Source organism: Saccopteryx leptura, chromosome 10, assembly GCF_036850995.1.
Source record: "Saccopteryx leptura isolate mSacLep1 chromosome 10, mSacLep1_pri_phased_curated, whole genome shotgun sequence".
NCBI lineage: Eukaryota > Metazoa > Chordata > Mammalia > Chiroptera > Emballonuridae > Saccopteryx > Saccopteryx leptura.
This window is the reverse complement of record NC_089512.1, coordinates 72,688,384-72,705,993: the sequence shown is the minus strand read 5'-3', so window position 1 is coordinate 72,705,993 and position 17,610 is coordinate 72,688,384. Positions and strand designations below refer to the sequence as shown.

Below are 17,610 nucleotides of genomic sequence, written 5' to 3'. Positions count from 1 at the left end.
TTTTGGTCGCTTTCATTATCAACAGAGAACATTCCATGGTGGAGTTTGCCAACAGAGCTTATCACAACAGAAGGCTTCCAAGGCCTGCCAAAGAACAGGACTCCAGCCGGTCTCATTTTCCTCAATGACAAACAAGAACTCTCTTCAACCCTGCTTTATCTCTGTGTCCCCAAAAAGCATGCCCATGGCAGCTGCTTTTTTGCAGACCTTCTAGGAAGCCAAACAGTAACATTATTGAATGCTGACATCCCCCTTCCTATTTAACATGCAGAAATATGCAATCCTTAACTTCCATTTGAAATGTCATGCTGGCACCATACTTCCATGCTGAGGGAAACCTCTGAGTGCTCAAAGTGTATATAACAGCCTCTCCTACCCAGAGGCACTTGTAAAACAGGCATGTTTGGAACGACCCCACGGAACAGTTCATCCCTTGTAAACTTTCCCCTAGAGAAGTCCTAACCGGCTGGCTGAAGCAGCAGCCTGTCTCACTGAGCCAAAATGTCAACGAGGAAAAAAAAAGGAAAATAAGACAAAAGGAAGATGGTATAACTGATTTATTTCAAGCACCATATCAAATAAATATATTAGCTCAGTGCCACAACTAGGAAGTTGGACCAAAAAGAAAAGACACGTTTGTTCTTGTCCTCTTTGCCTTCACTCTCTTGATGTTGTGACAGGAAGAAAAGTTGGTTCCAATTGCAAAGCAGATATCAGTTTTGAGCTCCATGCCCTCTGAGGGGGTAGATGGTTTCCTTACATAACCAGGAAGGGCCTCAAGTCCGTGGGGGTCTACACAACTGTAAGCATTATAACTGGTGGGCTGGACAGTTCATCAGGGAGCCCACTATCCCCCCCCCCCCAGCCTTCTCCAGTAGTTCTTATTTCAGCAAATGGTCGCAGCATCTATTCAATTATGAAAGAAAGAGAGTAGGTGTCCTCCTAAGAAGGTTGTCATCACCGGTTTCTCTCCTTCCTCATCATGATAACCAACACATTTTAGAAGTCCTGCTTTTCAGTCACGTAAATATCTCTGCATCCATCAACTTGTTACTACCACCACCACCACTAGTGCAGTCCAAAACTAACTCCAACTAGGGTTGCCAGATAAAATGCAAGAAATGGGTGTTCTGTATTATTGTTTGCTAAATCTAGCGATACAACTCCAGCTCAACCAGCAGAGTTAGCCTCAATGACTACTTCTACAAGGGAAGCTTTTCCCAACTCCGCAGAGATCAGATCTCCCCACCCTACAAAGCAGTCTCCTTTAGTTTCCTACTACATTTACAATAGTATATTTACTTCTGTGAGCATATGAATAATGCGTCTCCAGTCTGTACGACCTAGAAAGACAATGATCACATCTGGTTTTGTGCAGTGTTTCATTTTAATGAATAAACAAACTAGTAATAGAGTCTACAAACCAAATGTCAATATCCAGGCAGCAGACACAGGATATACTGGCATTCCAGTGCTGCTTGCAATATGACCTGGGTGACGAGCATTTGGCCAGGCTTTGTCCCCAACTCCCTTTAGTGTCTTGACCAGTCTCTCTGGATCCTAGTTCTATAATCTGAAGAAATAATATAGACTGTATTTCTAGCTTTAAAATTTAAAAACCCTAACCTGACCAGGTGGTGCAGTGGATAGTGTCGATCTAGGATTCTGAGGACCCAGGTTCAAAACCCCAAGGTGGCTGGCTTCAGTGTTGGATCACAGACACGACCCCCTGATCACTGGCTTGAGCAAGGGGTCACTGGTTTGGCTGGAGCCCCACTGCTGGTCAAGGCACATCTGAGAAGCAGTCAATGAACAACTAAAGTGCTGTAAATATGAGTTGATGATTCTCATCTCTCTCCCTTCCTGTCTCTGTTTCTGTCTGTCTCTTTCTCCCCCCCTACTCCTTCAATCTCTCACTAAACGCAAAATAAAATAAAATCTTACAACCCTGCAATTCCAAAACCCCAAAAGTATTGGACTTGAAAAATATTCGCAAGGTTATCAAGCCTTGAGGTTTTATAGGTTTACCCTACTTGTCTGCGTATCACATGTTGCTGATATACCCACAAAAGATCACCGCGCCTCTGTAGTGACATTCTCTTTGGGAGAATTCAGAAGTGAGTGTGTATGTGTATATTTTTTCCTGAAGTGAGAAGCAGGGAAGAAGAGAAACAGACTCCTGCATGCACCCCGGATCCACCCAGCATGCCCATGGTGATGATCTGTCCATCTGGGGCGTTGCTCCATTGCGGCTGAGGTGGAGGCCATGGAGCCGTCCTCAGTGCCTGGGCCAACTTTGCTGCCATGGAGCCTTGGCTCTCTTCTTAGAGAAGAGAGAGATAGAGAGAAAGGAAAGGAGGAGAAGCAGACGTTTGCTTCTCCTGTGTGCACTGACCGGGAATCGAACCTGGGACTTCCACAGGCCGGGCAGATGTTCTACCACTGAGCCAACAAGCCAGGGCCTTTTTCTTTTTTTAAGTGAGAGGAGGGGAGACAGAAAGACAGACTCCTGCATGAGCCCCCACTGGGATTCACCCAACAACCCCCATCTGGGGCTGATGCTCAGTTCGACGAAGCTATCCTCAGTGCCTGAGGCCTATGCTCGGACCAACCGAGGCACTGGCTGTGAGAGGGGAAGGAGAAGAAGGGGAAGAGAAGCAGAGGGTTGCTTTTCCTGTGTTCCCTGGCTCGGGATTGAACCCAGGACATCCACACGCCAGACCGATGCTCTACACTGAGCCAACCAGCCAGGGCTACAGTCATATATTGTTTAAAAGGAGCTTAACACTTAAAGATGTGCTTAGCTCTCTGAAGTCACCTGAGTGAGAAGGGAAAGACCTTTTTTTTTTTTTTTTAAAAGAGGCCCTTATCCTTCCCTTGCAGAAGCTTTTATTCTAGAATTTCACTGTAAAATAAAACAGCCACCAGGTACAGGAGACATTAAAAATTAAATTTGCTTAAATTAAATTGATAAAATTCAGTTTCTCAGTCAAAGTAGCCAATGTGACTAATGGCTGCCATGTTTGACAACTCAGAATGCTGAACAATTTTATCACTGAAGAAAGTTATATCGGATAGCACTGGTTCTGACAACAGCAGGCATGGTGCCTTGCCTTCCTTCTTCAAGACACATCATTCTGACTTTCTCTTCGTTCATCATCTTGCTCTCTTTGGATTCGTGAATCATGGCCAGTGCTGACTGAACTGAAACACAGTTGTAAACCCGTCACTGACTTCATGAAATCCTCTGACAAGCTTCAGTTCAAATTCCTTCCTCGAGGCCCCACTGTGACTTTGGCTTAGATGCAGTGCTCTTTCTATCTGCTCCTGAGCACCCTGTCATTCCTTCTCATGACACTCATTACTTGTCTTTAAATTGCACTGCCTCACAAGACGAAGGCTAAGGACCGTGGACCGTGGAGCCAGACTGCCTGGGTTTGGGTCCCAGCTTTACTTTTTGAACTTATAAAAAGATACCTGGGGCCTCTGGTAAAGACGGTGACCTAGGTGAATGTGGTGTTTGCCTCCCCCACAACCACTTCAAAATTGCAACTAAAGCACAGAAAAAACATCACTGAGAACCACCGAAGTTTAGTGAAACAGAAGTCCAGTAACAGCTATACGAAGAAGTCATGGTGAGCCTGATAAGAGAGGCCGAGATTTAGAATGGGCTGGTCCCACCACCACGGTGTGTGTGTGTGTGTGTGTGTGTGTGTGTGTGTGTGTGTGTTAAAAGTCAGGAGGGATATTTCAGCTGCAGAGGCCTTCCCAAAGGAGTGGAAAGGACCCAGTCCCACACCAGGTACCTAGCCCAGGGTTCCAGTGCCAGGAAGAGAATTCGGCATAATGTGTGAATGAGAAATCCAGGGAGATATGGCTGAGACAGAAGGCTGCTGGAATCCCAGGTCTGCACACAAACATTGGTGGACTCACTCACTCTGAGCCCCAGTGCTGGGGCAGCAGCTAGAAAGGTGCATGAACATACAGGGAGAAACTGAATTGTCTGTTTTTAAGGTGAAAACTGGAGGAGCAGCTTTTTCCCAGATCAAAGCCCTGGCAGAGGCCCTTCTTCCTTTATTGAGCCCTTCCCCCACCATGCCTGCACTCCCAGTGAAAGCCACACCTGAGTCTCCATCCACCTGGCTGATACAGTTCACCCCACCCTGGTGATTCCCCGAGATCCCTCTCCACCCAATTTGTGGGCCAACTCCAGACACTTCCAGTGGTTTTTCCACATATAAAGTCTGTCTTGGATCATGCTGCAGAATTTCCTAAAATCCCTAAAAGGTCCACAGATCAAGCAGCACCTGAACTTGGCACACCCTGAGCCTCTTGCTAAGCAGCCCCAGGCCTGGCACTAGCAGCAGTAGCCTCGGTTCACAGCTTAGACTCTCCCAGGTATCTCCAAGACCAGCAGGAGTGGCAGCCATCTGCAGATGACTTTGTAAATCATATCAAATGACCCTTGGCAGGACATAGCCAGTGACTGACCTGGGCCTGCATCACAGACCCTCACAAGGGGCCCCAGAACCAATACATTTGGTGGCCAGATTCAGAAAAAGGAGCAGTACCACCCAACTACCTTCACAAACCACACACCCAAAGGACAGCCTTCATAGGCACCAGAACCTCGCTGAAGCAAATCCAGAATAGTTTTGCTGTAAGCATGGCCAGTCCTCACAACCATTCAGACAGAGAGACAATCCTCCTCATTGATGTGCCACAGCAATCATTGGTCATCTACAACAGGAGGGCATATACAAGCCACATAAGAAACATTCCTGGGGCACTGGGCTCAGGTGACCAGTTAGACTGCCCCACTGGGTCCCCGAGGACACCTACTACCAAAGGCTACTCTACCAAGACCGGGAGACATAATAGTGATACCTAGTATGTAGAGGCAAATATAGGGGGGCAGCCAAAATGAGGAGACAAAGAAATATGTCCCAAATGGAAGAACAGAACAAACCTCCAAAAAATGAACTAAACAAAATAGAGACAAGTAACCTACCAGATATAAAGTTCAAAACACTGGTTATAAGACTGCTCAGTAGGCCCTGGGTGGTGGCTCAGTGGACACAACTTCAGCCCAGCATATGGATGTACAGGGTAAGATTCCCAGTCAGGGCACACAGGAGAAGTGACCATCTGCTTCTTTCCTTCTCCTTATTCCCCTCCCACAGACAGTGGCTCGATTGGTTCAAAGCGTGGCTCTGGGCACTAAAGATAGTCAAGTGCATCAGCCTCAGGTGCTAAAAATAGCTTGGTACTTGAGCATCAGCCCAAGATAGGGTTGCCAGGGGGATGCCGGTTGGGTGAACTCGGTACTCTGCTTATCTCCCCTCCTCTCACTTAAAATTAATTAATTAATTGATTGATTGAATGCTCTGGACCTCATACTCTTCTTCTGTAAAATGAGGATAAATTATAATAACCTCCTAGGATTGTTGGGTAATTGAGTGAGTTAGTGAATGTAGCACACGTTCAAGAGAACTCAGCCCATAGTATACACTAGACAAGTGCTGGTAAAAAGAAATAACTAAAAAGTATAGGCACCTTCAAAGGTCTTCTGCCCTGAATATCACATCCTCTGGCTAAGGACAAAGATACAAAGTAACTGCTCCATGTATACCTGCTGAAACAAACCTTATGGGCAACTCTGTAGGGTAATGCAGAAAGCTCTCCAAGACACTTAAGTGTGAAAGGCAAGATTAGAGTGAAATAAACAAGAATAAATATGTACCAGTACAGGTTGCTTATGTGTAAGTTCCTTGAATCTTTACATGAGACCCTGTAACAGTGTTTACCTACAGGGAAGAGAGAAAGCAACTTAAACTTAAATATTTTTAAATTCTTTACCATGGGAGGTATTCCATCATGTACATTTGTTACTCTCACTTAAAAATGTTTAAAGTGCCTTGATTTAAAGAGTGTTTTGTGTTGTGGCATAGTTTTCTTCTCTGGAACATGGAAAAGCTGAGAGAAAAATAATTGAGCAGGGAAAAAAGATGGTGAGTACCTGGAAAATAAATAATTCTATTTTACTGGCAAATCCACTGGTTTACTGACTAGTAGAAGGGGAAGGGAACACTCACGTGGCCATTTTGGACCAGTTGTGTCCGTAAATAAATAGTATAAAAGCTAATGCTGACTGAGAGCTTCCATGTGTCAGACGCTATGCTCAGCCCTTGCCAATTACCACCTCATTCTAAAAAGAAATGGAGGCATGGAGCATTAAGCAATTCGCCAAAGGGGACACAGCTCAACAGCAGAGATTCAAACTCAGCCAGAGCCACAGCCCAGCCTGCATGCTTTTAGTGCCCAGCAGACAGTGGCTGCCACAGAGGGGTGGTCCAGGGGGTGCCAAGGTACAGGAAGCTCTCAAAAGTCTATCTAGCCCTATTCTGGTTACAGCATCTGGCATTTGATAAAAATTCTACTTTTCTTTCAGTTCATAATAGTCAACATCATACACTGTAGTCGGTTCCAAAACATTATGAACTGTCTCATATGGTAGGGAAGTTATACAGCTAAAAGGTCCAAGACTGAAGAACACTGCGTTAAAATGCCTTGAAAACTGAAAAAATTAATCTTGGGCATAAGAAAATTTTAGTTCCAAAACAGCTCAGCAACATTCACAGAAAGACTGTTTCATATGAGATGATCATATATTTTTTTGAAAAATGTTTCTCTGTTGCTACATACTAGGAAGTTAGGTTAAGGTACAAATAGATTGTTTTTACAACTTTTCAGTTACAGCCAGGCTATTCCTATTAGATTTTCAGAGAAAAAGTGTAGAGTGTGAAATTCAAACTGAGCCGCGTTTGGTTCCTGGCTCTGGTGTTCCAGACCAGTTGTACAACCTTGCAAAAGCCCCTAAGTGCTAGTTGGCCTCAGCATCTCCATTTAAAAGTTGGTGATAATGGCTACCGCTGTCACAGCAGTAAAATTAAATGAGCAAACAGAGTGAGTCTGCCTGTATGTCACCTACAACAGAAACACCTCAGAAAGATGCGTTGATTTTCCTTCTTCCCAGAGCAGGCGTTGTCCAGGTTGCATGCTCTTCCTTCTCAACTCAGTATGCTTTGGCTCTCCACAGCCACTCTCCCTCCAAACCTCCCCAAAGTGCAAAGGGCTGTTCTTTATATTAGGGACTCGAGCTCCCCAGGTGAGCATAATAACTGACTTCAGAAAAGGACTCTTCACTTTCTGCTAACCAAAGAGGAGTCACATTTGCTCACTCCTCAGCCACTTGAATTTTTTACTAGATTCACATCTATAAGACAACATGTTGAAAATGAGCTGGTATCCCTCCCCTCCCTCCCAGTTTTTATTTATTTATTTATTTTTCATTTTTTGACAGAGAGAGAAAGTCAGAGAGAGGGACAGATAGGGACAGATAGACAGGAAGGGAGAGAGATGAGAAGCATCAATTCTTTGTTGCAGCACCTTAGTTGTTCATTGACTGCTTACTCATATGTGCCTTGACTGGGGGGGCTACAGCAGAGCATGAGACTCCTTGCTCAAGTCAGTGACCTTAGGCTCAAGCTAGTAACCATGGGGTCACATCTACGATCCCACACTCAAACCAGTAACCCCACACTCAAGCTGGTGAGCCCATGCTCAAGGCGATGAGCATGCACTCAAGTTGGTGACCTCGGGGTGTCAAAACTGGGTCCTCCGCATCTCAGTCTGATGCTCTACCCACTGTGCCACCTCGTGGTCAGGCACCTCACTCCGAGTCTTTAATGACCATTCTTGCTTCTGGCATTCTGAGATTCCCTCTAGCCCCTCAACCACCAGGAAACTAAGACAACTGATAATTAGCAATGCTCAAAGAAAATATTCCTGAATTCACTTTCAGAAATTTGATTAACATCTAAACATTGTCGCCGTATATTTGGAAATGAGCAGTAGGAACAAAAATCATTGTCTTCCTCTTCCCCCTCCAGAGAATACAAAATCAGATTCAGCTCACCTATGATTCATGATCATTACTTACCTGTTAGCTACTACCTGGAACAGAGGCTATTTTCACATCAAAGCTAAATGTCCCTATAAAATAATAGTCAACTTCATATTTACACTTTATGTTTGATCTTGAAAATGTCCCTGTAATAGTCCAATAAATCCAAATGTTCAGAGTTCTTAAAGAGATACCATAAGACTCTGACCAAGTTAATAATTTGACCTAGTTCATAGTATTCTATTGCATCCTCCTGTCTACATAACACTCAAAAAAGCAATTAAGCTATAATACTGTTTTCAGATAATTTAAGATTTATTTTTTTCCCTACATTTGGCTTTGACCTTGGAATCCCATTTGTGGCATCTCATCCTATAGATATATTTTCACCTGTGTGAAATTATTTATGTTCATGTTATTCATTGCAACAGTATTTTGAAATAGTAAAAATATTTACCCAAAGGGAACTAGTTACATAAATTATGATATTCCCATACAAAAAGATTATATAAAAACTTTAAAAAAGGAAGTACTCTATTACTAAAATGCAAAGACCTTCAAGACATACTATTGATTAAAGCAGCAAGATACCAAACATGTTGTGTAAAACAGGTAAGAAATCAGACACACATAAAACATACATATATGAACACACATACCTGTATTTAAATAAAGAAATGTCAGAACAGTAATCAGGAAGTAATAACATTGTTTTTAATACTGGGAGGAAAAAGAACTGGAAATTAGGCAGGTGGAAGACAGGTATATAAAAAAGATTAGTTATTGAATATTTTTGAAAAATTTTGTTTTATAAACCATGCAAATGTATTCTCTAACTGAAAAATACATGAAAATACACACCCAAAATAATACATTAATTAGTGGTAAAAATGACATTCCATTCTTTCAAGATTAAAACAACACTGATTAAAAGGTCACATTTTGTGACTGATTAAGATTCTTTTTTGCCTGACCAGGCGGTGGCGCAGTGGATACAGCGTCGGACTGGGATGCGGAGGACCCAGGTTTGAGACCCCGAGGTCGCCAGCTTGGACCCAAGGTCGCTGGCTTGAGCAAGGGGTTACTCGGTCTGCTATAGCCCAAAAGTCAAGGCACATATGAGAAAGCAATCAATGAACTAAGGTGTCACAACGAAAAACTAATGATTGATGCTTCTCATCTCTGTCCGTTCCTGTCTGTCTGTCCCTATCTATCCCTCTCTCTGACTCTGTCTCTGTAAAAAAAAACAAAACAAAAAACCCCCACAAAAACTTGTATATATGAACCCTAGAATCTATGTAAACACAATTAAATAAATTAAAAAAAAAGAGATTCTTTTTTGTTTTTAAGCAAGGCGGGGAGGAAGGGAGAGAAATGAGAAGTATCAACTTGTAATTGTGGCACTTTAGTTGTTCATTGATTGCTTCTCAATACATGCCTTGACCCAGGGCCTCAAGCTGAGCCTGTGACCCCTTGCACAAACCAGTGACCTTAGGCTCAAGCCAGCAACTATGGGGTCACGTTGAAGATCCTATGCTCAAGCTGGTGAGCCCACGCTCAAGCCAGTGACCTTAGGGTTTTGAACCTGGAACCTTGGCATCCTAGGTCGACGCTCTATCTACTATGGCACCACCAGTCAGGCTGACTATGATTCTTCTTCATCTTCCTTCTAATACCATATATGCTCATTTTAAAAATCAAAACCCATACATTTAAATTAATTAACTGAGAGAACTCATAGAAGGGGAAAAAATCCACCAAAATTACTTTTAAAGAGCTATACAAAGACTTCCTTATCCCATATACTTTATTATTCATATTAAGGTGAACTGCATCTCCTCCAGTTGTTTAGACCTCACAAGTTCACAAAGCATTTTTGCCCCGATGGCCCTATAGCCACTGAAGTGCCCAGGAGAGAGGTATCCTTTTCACTGCCACCATGTAAGCTCACCTTCATAAGTGCCGACTTCCAAGAGGGTCCCCCTCTGCTCGAGGTCCAGAAACTCCTGCACAGTCAGAAAGTTGTAGTCCACGCCAGGCACTTCTCCTTCCCTCGGAGAGCGGGTTGTGCCTGCAGCAGAGAAGATAAAGGCACAAGAAACCGTCAGTCAGCTAAAACAGGAAGCTCCCCATCCAGGTGTAATTTAACTAACCTGTTCAGTAAGCGGGAGCACCTAAGACTCAGACCAATCTGCCCAGACAGGGACTCAGTGAGGACAGCTCCTTTCTAACAGAAGAGCATCCTCGCCTCCACCCATCAGGGCCGCGGCCACTCAGACAGGAGCAGGAGAAAATCAAACACAGAGAGGTAACCCAAGGAGAATTTTATGTTTTTAAAATGCACTGAATGAAGAAGGTAAACTGAATTTTATACAGAAAATATTCATAATAAAAAGCTTTGAGGACTGTGGTAAATACCAAAATACTTCTACCTTAAGCTCAGAGCCTAAAGGGTTTATAATTTTATTGCTGGCTTCAGGATTCTTGCATTCCTCAGTATATCCAGCTAGTTCCAACGTAATAAGCCCTTTGAAGAAAATGACACCCACTGCATAAACACATGACCAGGGAAATGCGACTGCCCAAGACCTGGGCTGCCTATCTCCCTGGGACTGGTAACGCTGCTGCTTCCATGCAATTAATATGTTGGGCACAAAGAGGCCACCCATAGTTCTGATTGGGGAGAAAGGACACTGCATTTTGCTAGAAAATTCTCCCTCTGAATTAAGCTGGTTATTCTGACAATGACTAATAAATAGAACAATTCCTCTTATGAAATAATAAACATTGAGCCTCTAGAATACGTAAATCACCCAACTCAGGTACTGGGCTGTGGACCTATCATTTCAGTTCAACCAAACTAAAACTGGGGAAGCAACATGGAGGTGTGTGGTTTATACATAAACCAGGAAAGAAAATAAACCAAGAAGCAATTATTCAGTGTGTACTAGGAACCTATGGTAAATATTATAAAAGACCAAAAAAAACAAAACAAAACAAAACAAAACACATGATTTCTGCTCCCACAGTCAAGTTAGGGGGTATAGCTTACACAGCTCATATTGAAATGCACTGTCACCTGAGCAGTTTAAAGTCACTGTTTTTCCTATATAGTAAGCAGGGATTCTTCCTTAGTCCTGGAAATATTAAAGTAGTTAAATAACCAACTGCATATGCCTAGCATCTCATGTTCCTGTGTGACTGATCATATCCACACACACACAGTAGATATCCAAAATTTTCTTAAGTCACAAAACTCAACACATTTTACATATTTTTATTCAAGATAAGTACATTTTTAAACGAACCAAATTTTTGTAAGATCTGAAATCTGGTTAAATAGTTGAAAAATTTCCATAAAATGGTAATGTGACAAATATTTGCTTATCACAAGCTGCGTTCTGGGTGGTCTGGCAAAGCATCCAGATGTCCACTCTTGTACTGTTTCATAGTTTGTTCCTCCTTCTAGCTTTCCCAGTATACACAAACAAGTCCCCTGAGATAGCTCACAACTTTTCAATTTGTCTCCAGTGACAAACAGAAAAACAAAGAGTATCATATAGTGTTGACGAGCAGGGGTCTGAAGTGTGAGCAATGGGTTCACGGTCTGGCTCCCCAACTTGTGGTCTCAGGCAAGTTCCTCAACTTCTGTTACTTGTCAGTTTCCTCCCCTGCAGGACAGGGACATTAGTCCCTCCTCTGCGGGTATGTTGTGTATACTACATGGGATAACTCTTTCACAGAATTGGCTCAGTAATCATCAGATATTATCGATTATAAACAATAACATAGTTTATGTTATTGTCAGAATAAAATGAGCTAACAGAATCTTAGAGGTCAAATGATTTATTTATCATGACATAGAGTCTTATGTTTCATCTATTTATTGATAATAAATATTTACTAAGACCCTAGTAGATGCCAGGCACTAATTAAGGCACTAGAAAACACTTATGAACAAGCCCCTACTGTAATAGAATTTATATTTTACTATGAAAAATAGAAAATTAGGCCCTGGCTGGTTGGCTCAGTAGTAGAGTGTTGGCCTAGCATGTGGATGTCCCAGGTTTGATTCCTGGTCAGGGCACACCGGAGAAACAACCATCTGCTTCTTCACTCTTCACCCGTCCTTTCTCTCTCTCTCTCTCTCTTCCCCTCCTGCAGCCAAAGCTCCACTGGAGCAAGGTGGCCCAGGAGCTGAGGATGGCCCCATGGCCTCCACCTCAGGCACTAGAATGGTTCCGGTTGCAACGAAGCAATGGCCCCAGATGGGCAGAGCATCGCCCCTTAGCGGGTTTGCTGAGTGGATCCCAGTAGAGCACATGTGGGAGTCTGTCTCTGCTTCCCCACTTCTCACTTCAGAAAACTACAAAAATAAATAAATAAATAAAAAGATGAAAAATTAATATATGCAGCAGCATTTAATTTCTAGGGGAGCCCTGGCCGGTTGGCTCAGCGGTAGAGCGTTGGCCTGGTGTGCGGGGGGACCCGGGTTCGATTCCTGGCCAGGGCACATAGGAGAAGCGCCCATTTGCTTCTCCACCCCCCCTCCTTCCTCTCTGTCTCTCTCTTCCCCTCCCGCAGCCAAGGCTCCACTGGAGCAAAGATGGCCCGGGCGCTGGGGATGGCTCCTTGGCCTCTGCCCCAGGCGCTAGAGTGGCTCTGGTTGCGGCAGATCGACACCCCAGATGGGCAGAGCATCGCCCCCGGTGGGCGTGCCGGGTGGATCCCAGTCAGGCGCATGCGGGAGTCTGTCTGACTGTCTCTCCCCGTTTCCAGCTTCAGAAAAATACAAAAAAAAAAAATTTCTAGGGGAAAGAATTCTTTTATAAGGAGCATAGGTTAAAGCATTAGAAAGTATCTCAGAGCAACAGAGGTTAAAGAGCTTGAAAGCATCCTGGAGGAAGGAAGGGAAGTGGAGAGCAGAGAAGGTACTGTAGGTAGGTGGTTAGGAAAAGCCTGGCTTAAGGAGATGCCATCAAAATTGAGGGCCCTGCACAGGTGATGGGGCAGAGCATTTCCAGAAGGCGTTAGGACCAAGGGCTTTGATGAGTTGGGAGGAAAGGCAAAGAAATAAAATATAAAAGGAAAGAAAGAAAGCAAGGACCAGGTTACGTTGGCCGCAGTACACACTTAGTATTTTATTTTAAGGATGATGGGAAGCCCCTCGAGAGTTTTGAGCAGGGTGGTGCCATGTTTTATTTTTAAAAGGTTACTTGGCTTGACAGAGAACAGGCTATATGAGCAGAGTAGCAGGAACATGTGGGCAAGAATAGAAGCAAGAAGATCAATTAGGTGCTGTCACAGTGTCCAGGTGAGAGAAGGTGGGGCAAAGACAAGAACAGGGGGGCGAAGGAGGGCAGAAGCAGTCAGATTTCTCTAACAAATCACTGAGTATCTTAAACAGTTGTAATGCATCCACAACATAGACGTCTGAAAGTATGTCAACTCATCAGGCCATGCTAGGTTTATATATTTAAGATGGAACTTGCTAATGGAATGGATGTCGTGTGTAAGAAAAACAGAAGACAAAATACTAATGTTTAATTTTTTTTGACCTGGGAAAATGGGTGGTGCCATTTCTAGAAATCAAGATGAGCGAAATGAGTTTTAGGGGAAAAGAATTAAGAGTTCATTCCTGGACAGGTAAACTTTGAGATGCTTATTAGACACCTAGGTATGGGGAGCTATAGACAATTGACTATATAAATCTGAAAGTCAGACTGAAGAATAAGACAGAATCTTGGGAGTAATCAGTAAACCAGTAGTATTTAAAGGGGCAAGAGACAGAAAGAGCTCATCGGGGAGACGTTATAGACACAAAGAAGCCAAGGAGTCCGGGTTGCACACTGACACCTGTGATATGTAGAAACTGGGAAAAGAAGGAAAGGAAAGCGTCAGTGGAGACGAAGAGACAGCAACCAGGAAGGTAGGAACAAAGGACTGAGAGTGTGACATCTTGGAGTCAATGAAAAACTGTTCAGCCCATTGCTGGAAAACAGTCGTCATCAGATTGGGAAACTCCAGTGCTGTGTAGGAATAGAACCCCTTTAAACATGCCGTGAAAGGACCTGTCCTAAATATGTTTATACGTTGCCATTAACTTAACCCAGCCCCCCGGCCCATCCCCACCAAAAGATCTGCTGGGGTTTTTTTTTGTTTTTGTTTTTGTTTTAAATTTTTATTTATTTATTTTAGAGAGGAGGGGGGAGATAGTGAGAGAGAGAGAGAAGGGGGAGGAGCAGGAAGCATCAACTCCCATATGTGCCCCGACCAGGCTAGCCAGGGTTTTGAACTTGTAACCTCAGTGTTTCCAGGTTGATGCTTTATCCACTGCACCACCACAGGTCAGGCTCTGCTGGGTTTTTAAAGTCTTCCAAAACCAGACAGTGTTGTTACTGTTTCTCCTCCCTCTGTAGCCATCTTATCTTTGCCATTTCTTTAAATCCTGTTTTCAGAATCAATTTGTCAGATTTACTTTAAAGACAACAATCACCCCTGGATCTTAACTTCCTGAAAGGAAAATTCGTCATTCAAAACAATGACAAACTTCAAAAATGCTCCATGTTAGAGGAAAAATGAAACTAGCAGATAGCATTTTCCCATGTAAATAAATATGTGTGGATGGCCTTTGAGCTGCTCGGGAAGGGGTGGGAGACGAGGAAGTCTCCGCCCATAAAAGCTCCAGGGTTTATTACCCAGACAAAACTTCTCTACTCTGCAGGCTGGCAGGAGGTTAACTCCCAGCCGTCCTCTGAGTAGCCTGCCCTGGGTCTGGGCCAACAGGACCAGCTTGGTTCAGTGACCTGTCGGAGAAAGGGCTGGGAGGGGACCCGCCTCCTCTTTTCTTCTAGCAGCATGATGGCTGCCTGCTGGACACACGCCTGGCAGATGGCATTTCAAAGGGTTTTCAAGAGCCATCTGGGGTGGTTACAATTATTACAAACCATGCTTCTAACAAAGCCAGAAGGGTTACTTCCTGGCAGAGGAGAAATAAAACAAATTCTATCATGTTTCTCAGGGACAGTATATTAAAAAACAAACAAAAAACCCAGACTGACAAACTGGGTATTCTACAGCCTTCAACAATGCCTTCTGCTCATCTAGCAGGAACTGGCCCAACCATATCTTGTCGTCATTAGCTGTAAATAAACAAACACAGTGCCCATATCCCACTTCAAAAAACTCCCCAAAAAACAAAAACCCAGAAAGATTATCATAAACACTAGGAAAAGAAAAATAATTTTCATTCATTGGATGCTTCCTTATGCCTCTCTCTGACAGGTGTTAAAGCATTTAATCAAGACTACTGTACTTAATCTTCACAAAAAAGGCAGAAGGACTGCTATTATACTCACTTTATTAATGAGGAAGCTGGGAGAGAAGTAACTTGCCCAAGGTCACATGACAAGTAAACTAGGCAAGCATGATGAATTGAGGCAGACATTCTGACTTCAGCGTACCTCATTCCAAACCATCCTGTCCAATGGAACTCTCCGCCATGATAGAAATGGTCCATATCTGTGCCATCTAACATGGCAGCTGTAACCACGTGTGCCTATGGATGAGTGCTAGTGTGACTGAGGAACTGAATTTTAAGACATTTAAATTTAAATTTAAAGCGCCACAATTGGCAAGGGGCAGCCGGATTAGCCAGTGCAGCTCTCAACCGTCAGTGTTGAGTTGCCTGCATTGCGCTATGTCTGGCTCATTGCCCACAGAGCACTTGCTCTCAAAATAGGAGCAAGGGTCACATTTACGTTAATAGCACACATCTTGTACTCACACAGGAAATTTTCCTTTTAAAAAACTCATATGCTTTGAAAAATGATCTTGTCTAGCCAAAGGCGGATTAAGGTCACTGAGGCCCCTGGGCAGGAGAAAATACTGGGTCTCTCAAAAAAAAAAAAAAAGGAGAAAAAATAAAAATACATGTTAATCATAGTTTTAAATAAGTAATAAATATTATGTACTATTAATGTTAAAATTTCACATATGAAACCAAACTTGGTGTCATTAGAAAAAAGTATAAAGTTGGGATTTTGTGGGGCCCTTCAGAAGTTGGGGCCCAGGGCATGCGCCAGGTGCTCCCACCCTTAAATCTATCTGTGTATAACTCTATTTTGTACTAAAAATTCTATTTGGTTCCTACTGACTATGGTTTCTTAGAAAAACCTCCTTAGGTATTGGTGGCAACATGATTTGTAGATAACAACAATAAGACCAAAACAAAAGCAGTCTCCAAGTTAAAAACTCGGAGTGTCCATGAATACAGAAATAATCAAATGAAATACAGTATTTTTGCCCTTAAATTTTTTTCACTACATAAGGAATAGTTAGATATGTATGCAGTTACCAGAAGGAATGCCTATAATGTTGAGTGATAAAATGAATTATAAAATAAAAATGCAAATAAGTCACTGCATTTTATTGAAAGATAAAAAATGGAAGTCCTACAGATGTTGCACGTTTTACGAGTTAAATAGTTTAAAAGGGTATAATAATACTAACCCTGTAACAGTGGTAGTCTCAGGAGGGTAGGCTCAGAAATGAAAAGAGACAAATGACTGTCTATTTAAATACCTTCACACTTAATTGTACCAATGTGTATATAGTTGTTTTTGCATTTTATAAATTGAATACAATTATTATTTAAGGAATCCTGAAAGACCTGCTTCTTGCATTTACTCTAATATCTTTAATAATAACTTAGTCCATTCAGAAACATGCCAAAAAGTATAGGCTCCAAGTAAATAAAACAAACAATATGTTTCAAGATTCCCCAGCTCACAGAGAGGCAGCATTAATGTTAAGAACACTTGCCTATAGCCACTGGTAGGAACATACTACAAAAAAGTTGAGAGAAGGTGGTACTTTTTTATTGCCTGATTTTGTTTATAAACCTCAAACTCATTCAGACAGTCCTTTTTATTTTTTTAAGGAGGAGCAGGAAGCATCAACTCCCATATGTGCCTTGACCAGGAAAGCCCAGGGTTTCGAACTGCCAACCTTGGCATTCCAGGTTGACACTTTACCCACTGCTCCGCCACAGGTCAGGCCAGACAGAGTCCTTTTAAGTGTTAAAACACCCTCAAGATTTGCACCAGAGTAGTGAATACTATCAACTCTTTCACCATCAGATCATAACAAATTAATCTGAGCTATGCCCTACTGAATGTCTCAGTAAGAATTAGCAACGCCCCAATGTCCGCCCCTTCAGGCCTGCTTGCTTCTTATGCACATGTTGTGCTTCATAAACCTTTTTTTTTCATTTTAGTGTAGAGAGAGAGAAAGTTTGAGAGAGAGAGAGAGAGAGAGAGATTGAGAGAGAGAGGGAGACAGAGAGAGAAGGGGGGAGGAGAAGGAAGCTTCAACTCCCATATGTGCCTTGACCAGGCAAGCCCAGGGTTTTGAACCAGCAACCTCAGCATTCCAGGTCAATGCTTTATCCACTGCGCCACCACAGGTCAGGCTCATAAACTTTTAGTGTATCTGGCTGGAGTGACCCTGGCAGAGGAAATCAGAAAGTGAGCTTCTTTGTCATCCAACTCCACAAACCAGGTCTACAGGAAGGAAATGAGATTGGAGCTCATCTGTTCTCTTTTTCCTCTAGAAATAATTTTGAAACATTTAGTTGCATAACA

The 17,610-nt window shown here is 42.9% G+C and overlaps 1 protein-coding gene across 12 annotated transcripts in view; it reads right to left on the bottom strand.

The window, feature by feature from the left end:
• Positions 1 to 17,610, bottom strand: part of MAGI1 (membrane associated guanylate kinase, WW and PDZ domain containing 1) — a 778,572-nt gene that overhangs the window by 156,242 nt on the left and 604,720 nt on the right. For all 12 annotated transcript variants that reach the window (XM_066351952.1, XM_066351954.1, XM_066351956.1 and 9 more), the window contains exon 3: positions 9,918 to 10,037. In XM_066351952.1, the coding sequence (XP_066208049.1) occupies positions 9,918 to 10,037 (120 nt within the window). The remainder of the gene's footprint in view (positions 1 to 9,917; positions 10,038 to 17,610) is intronic.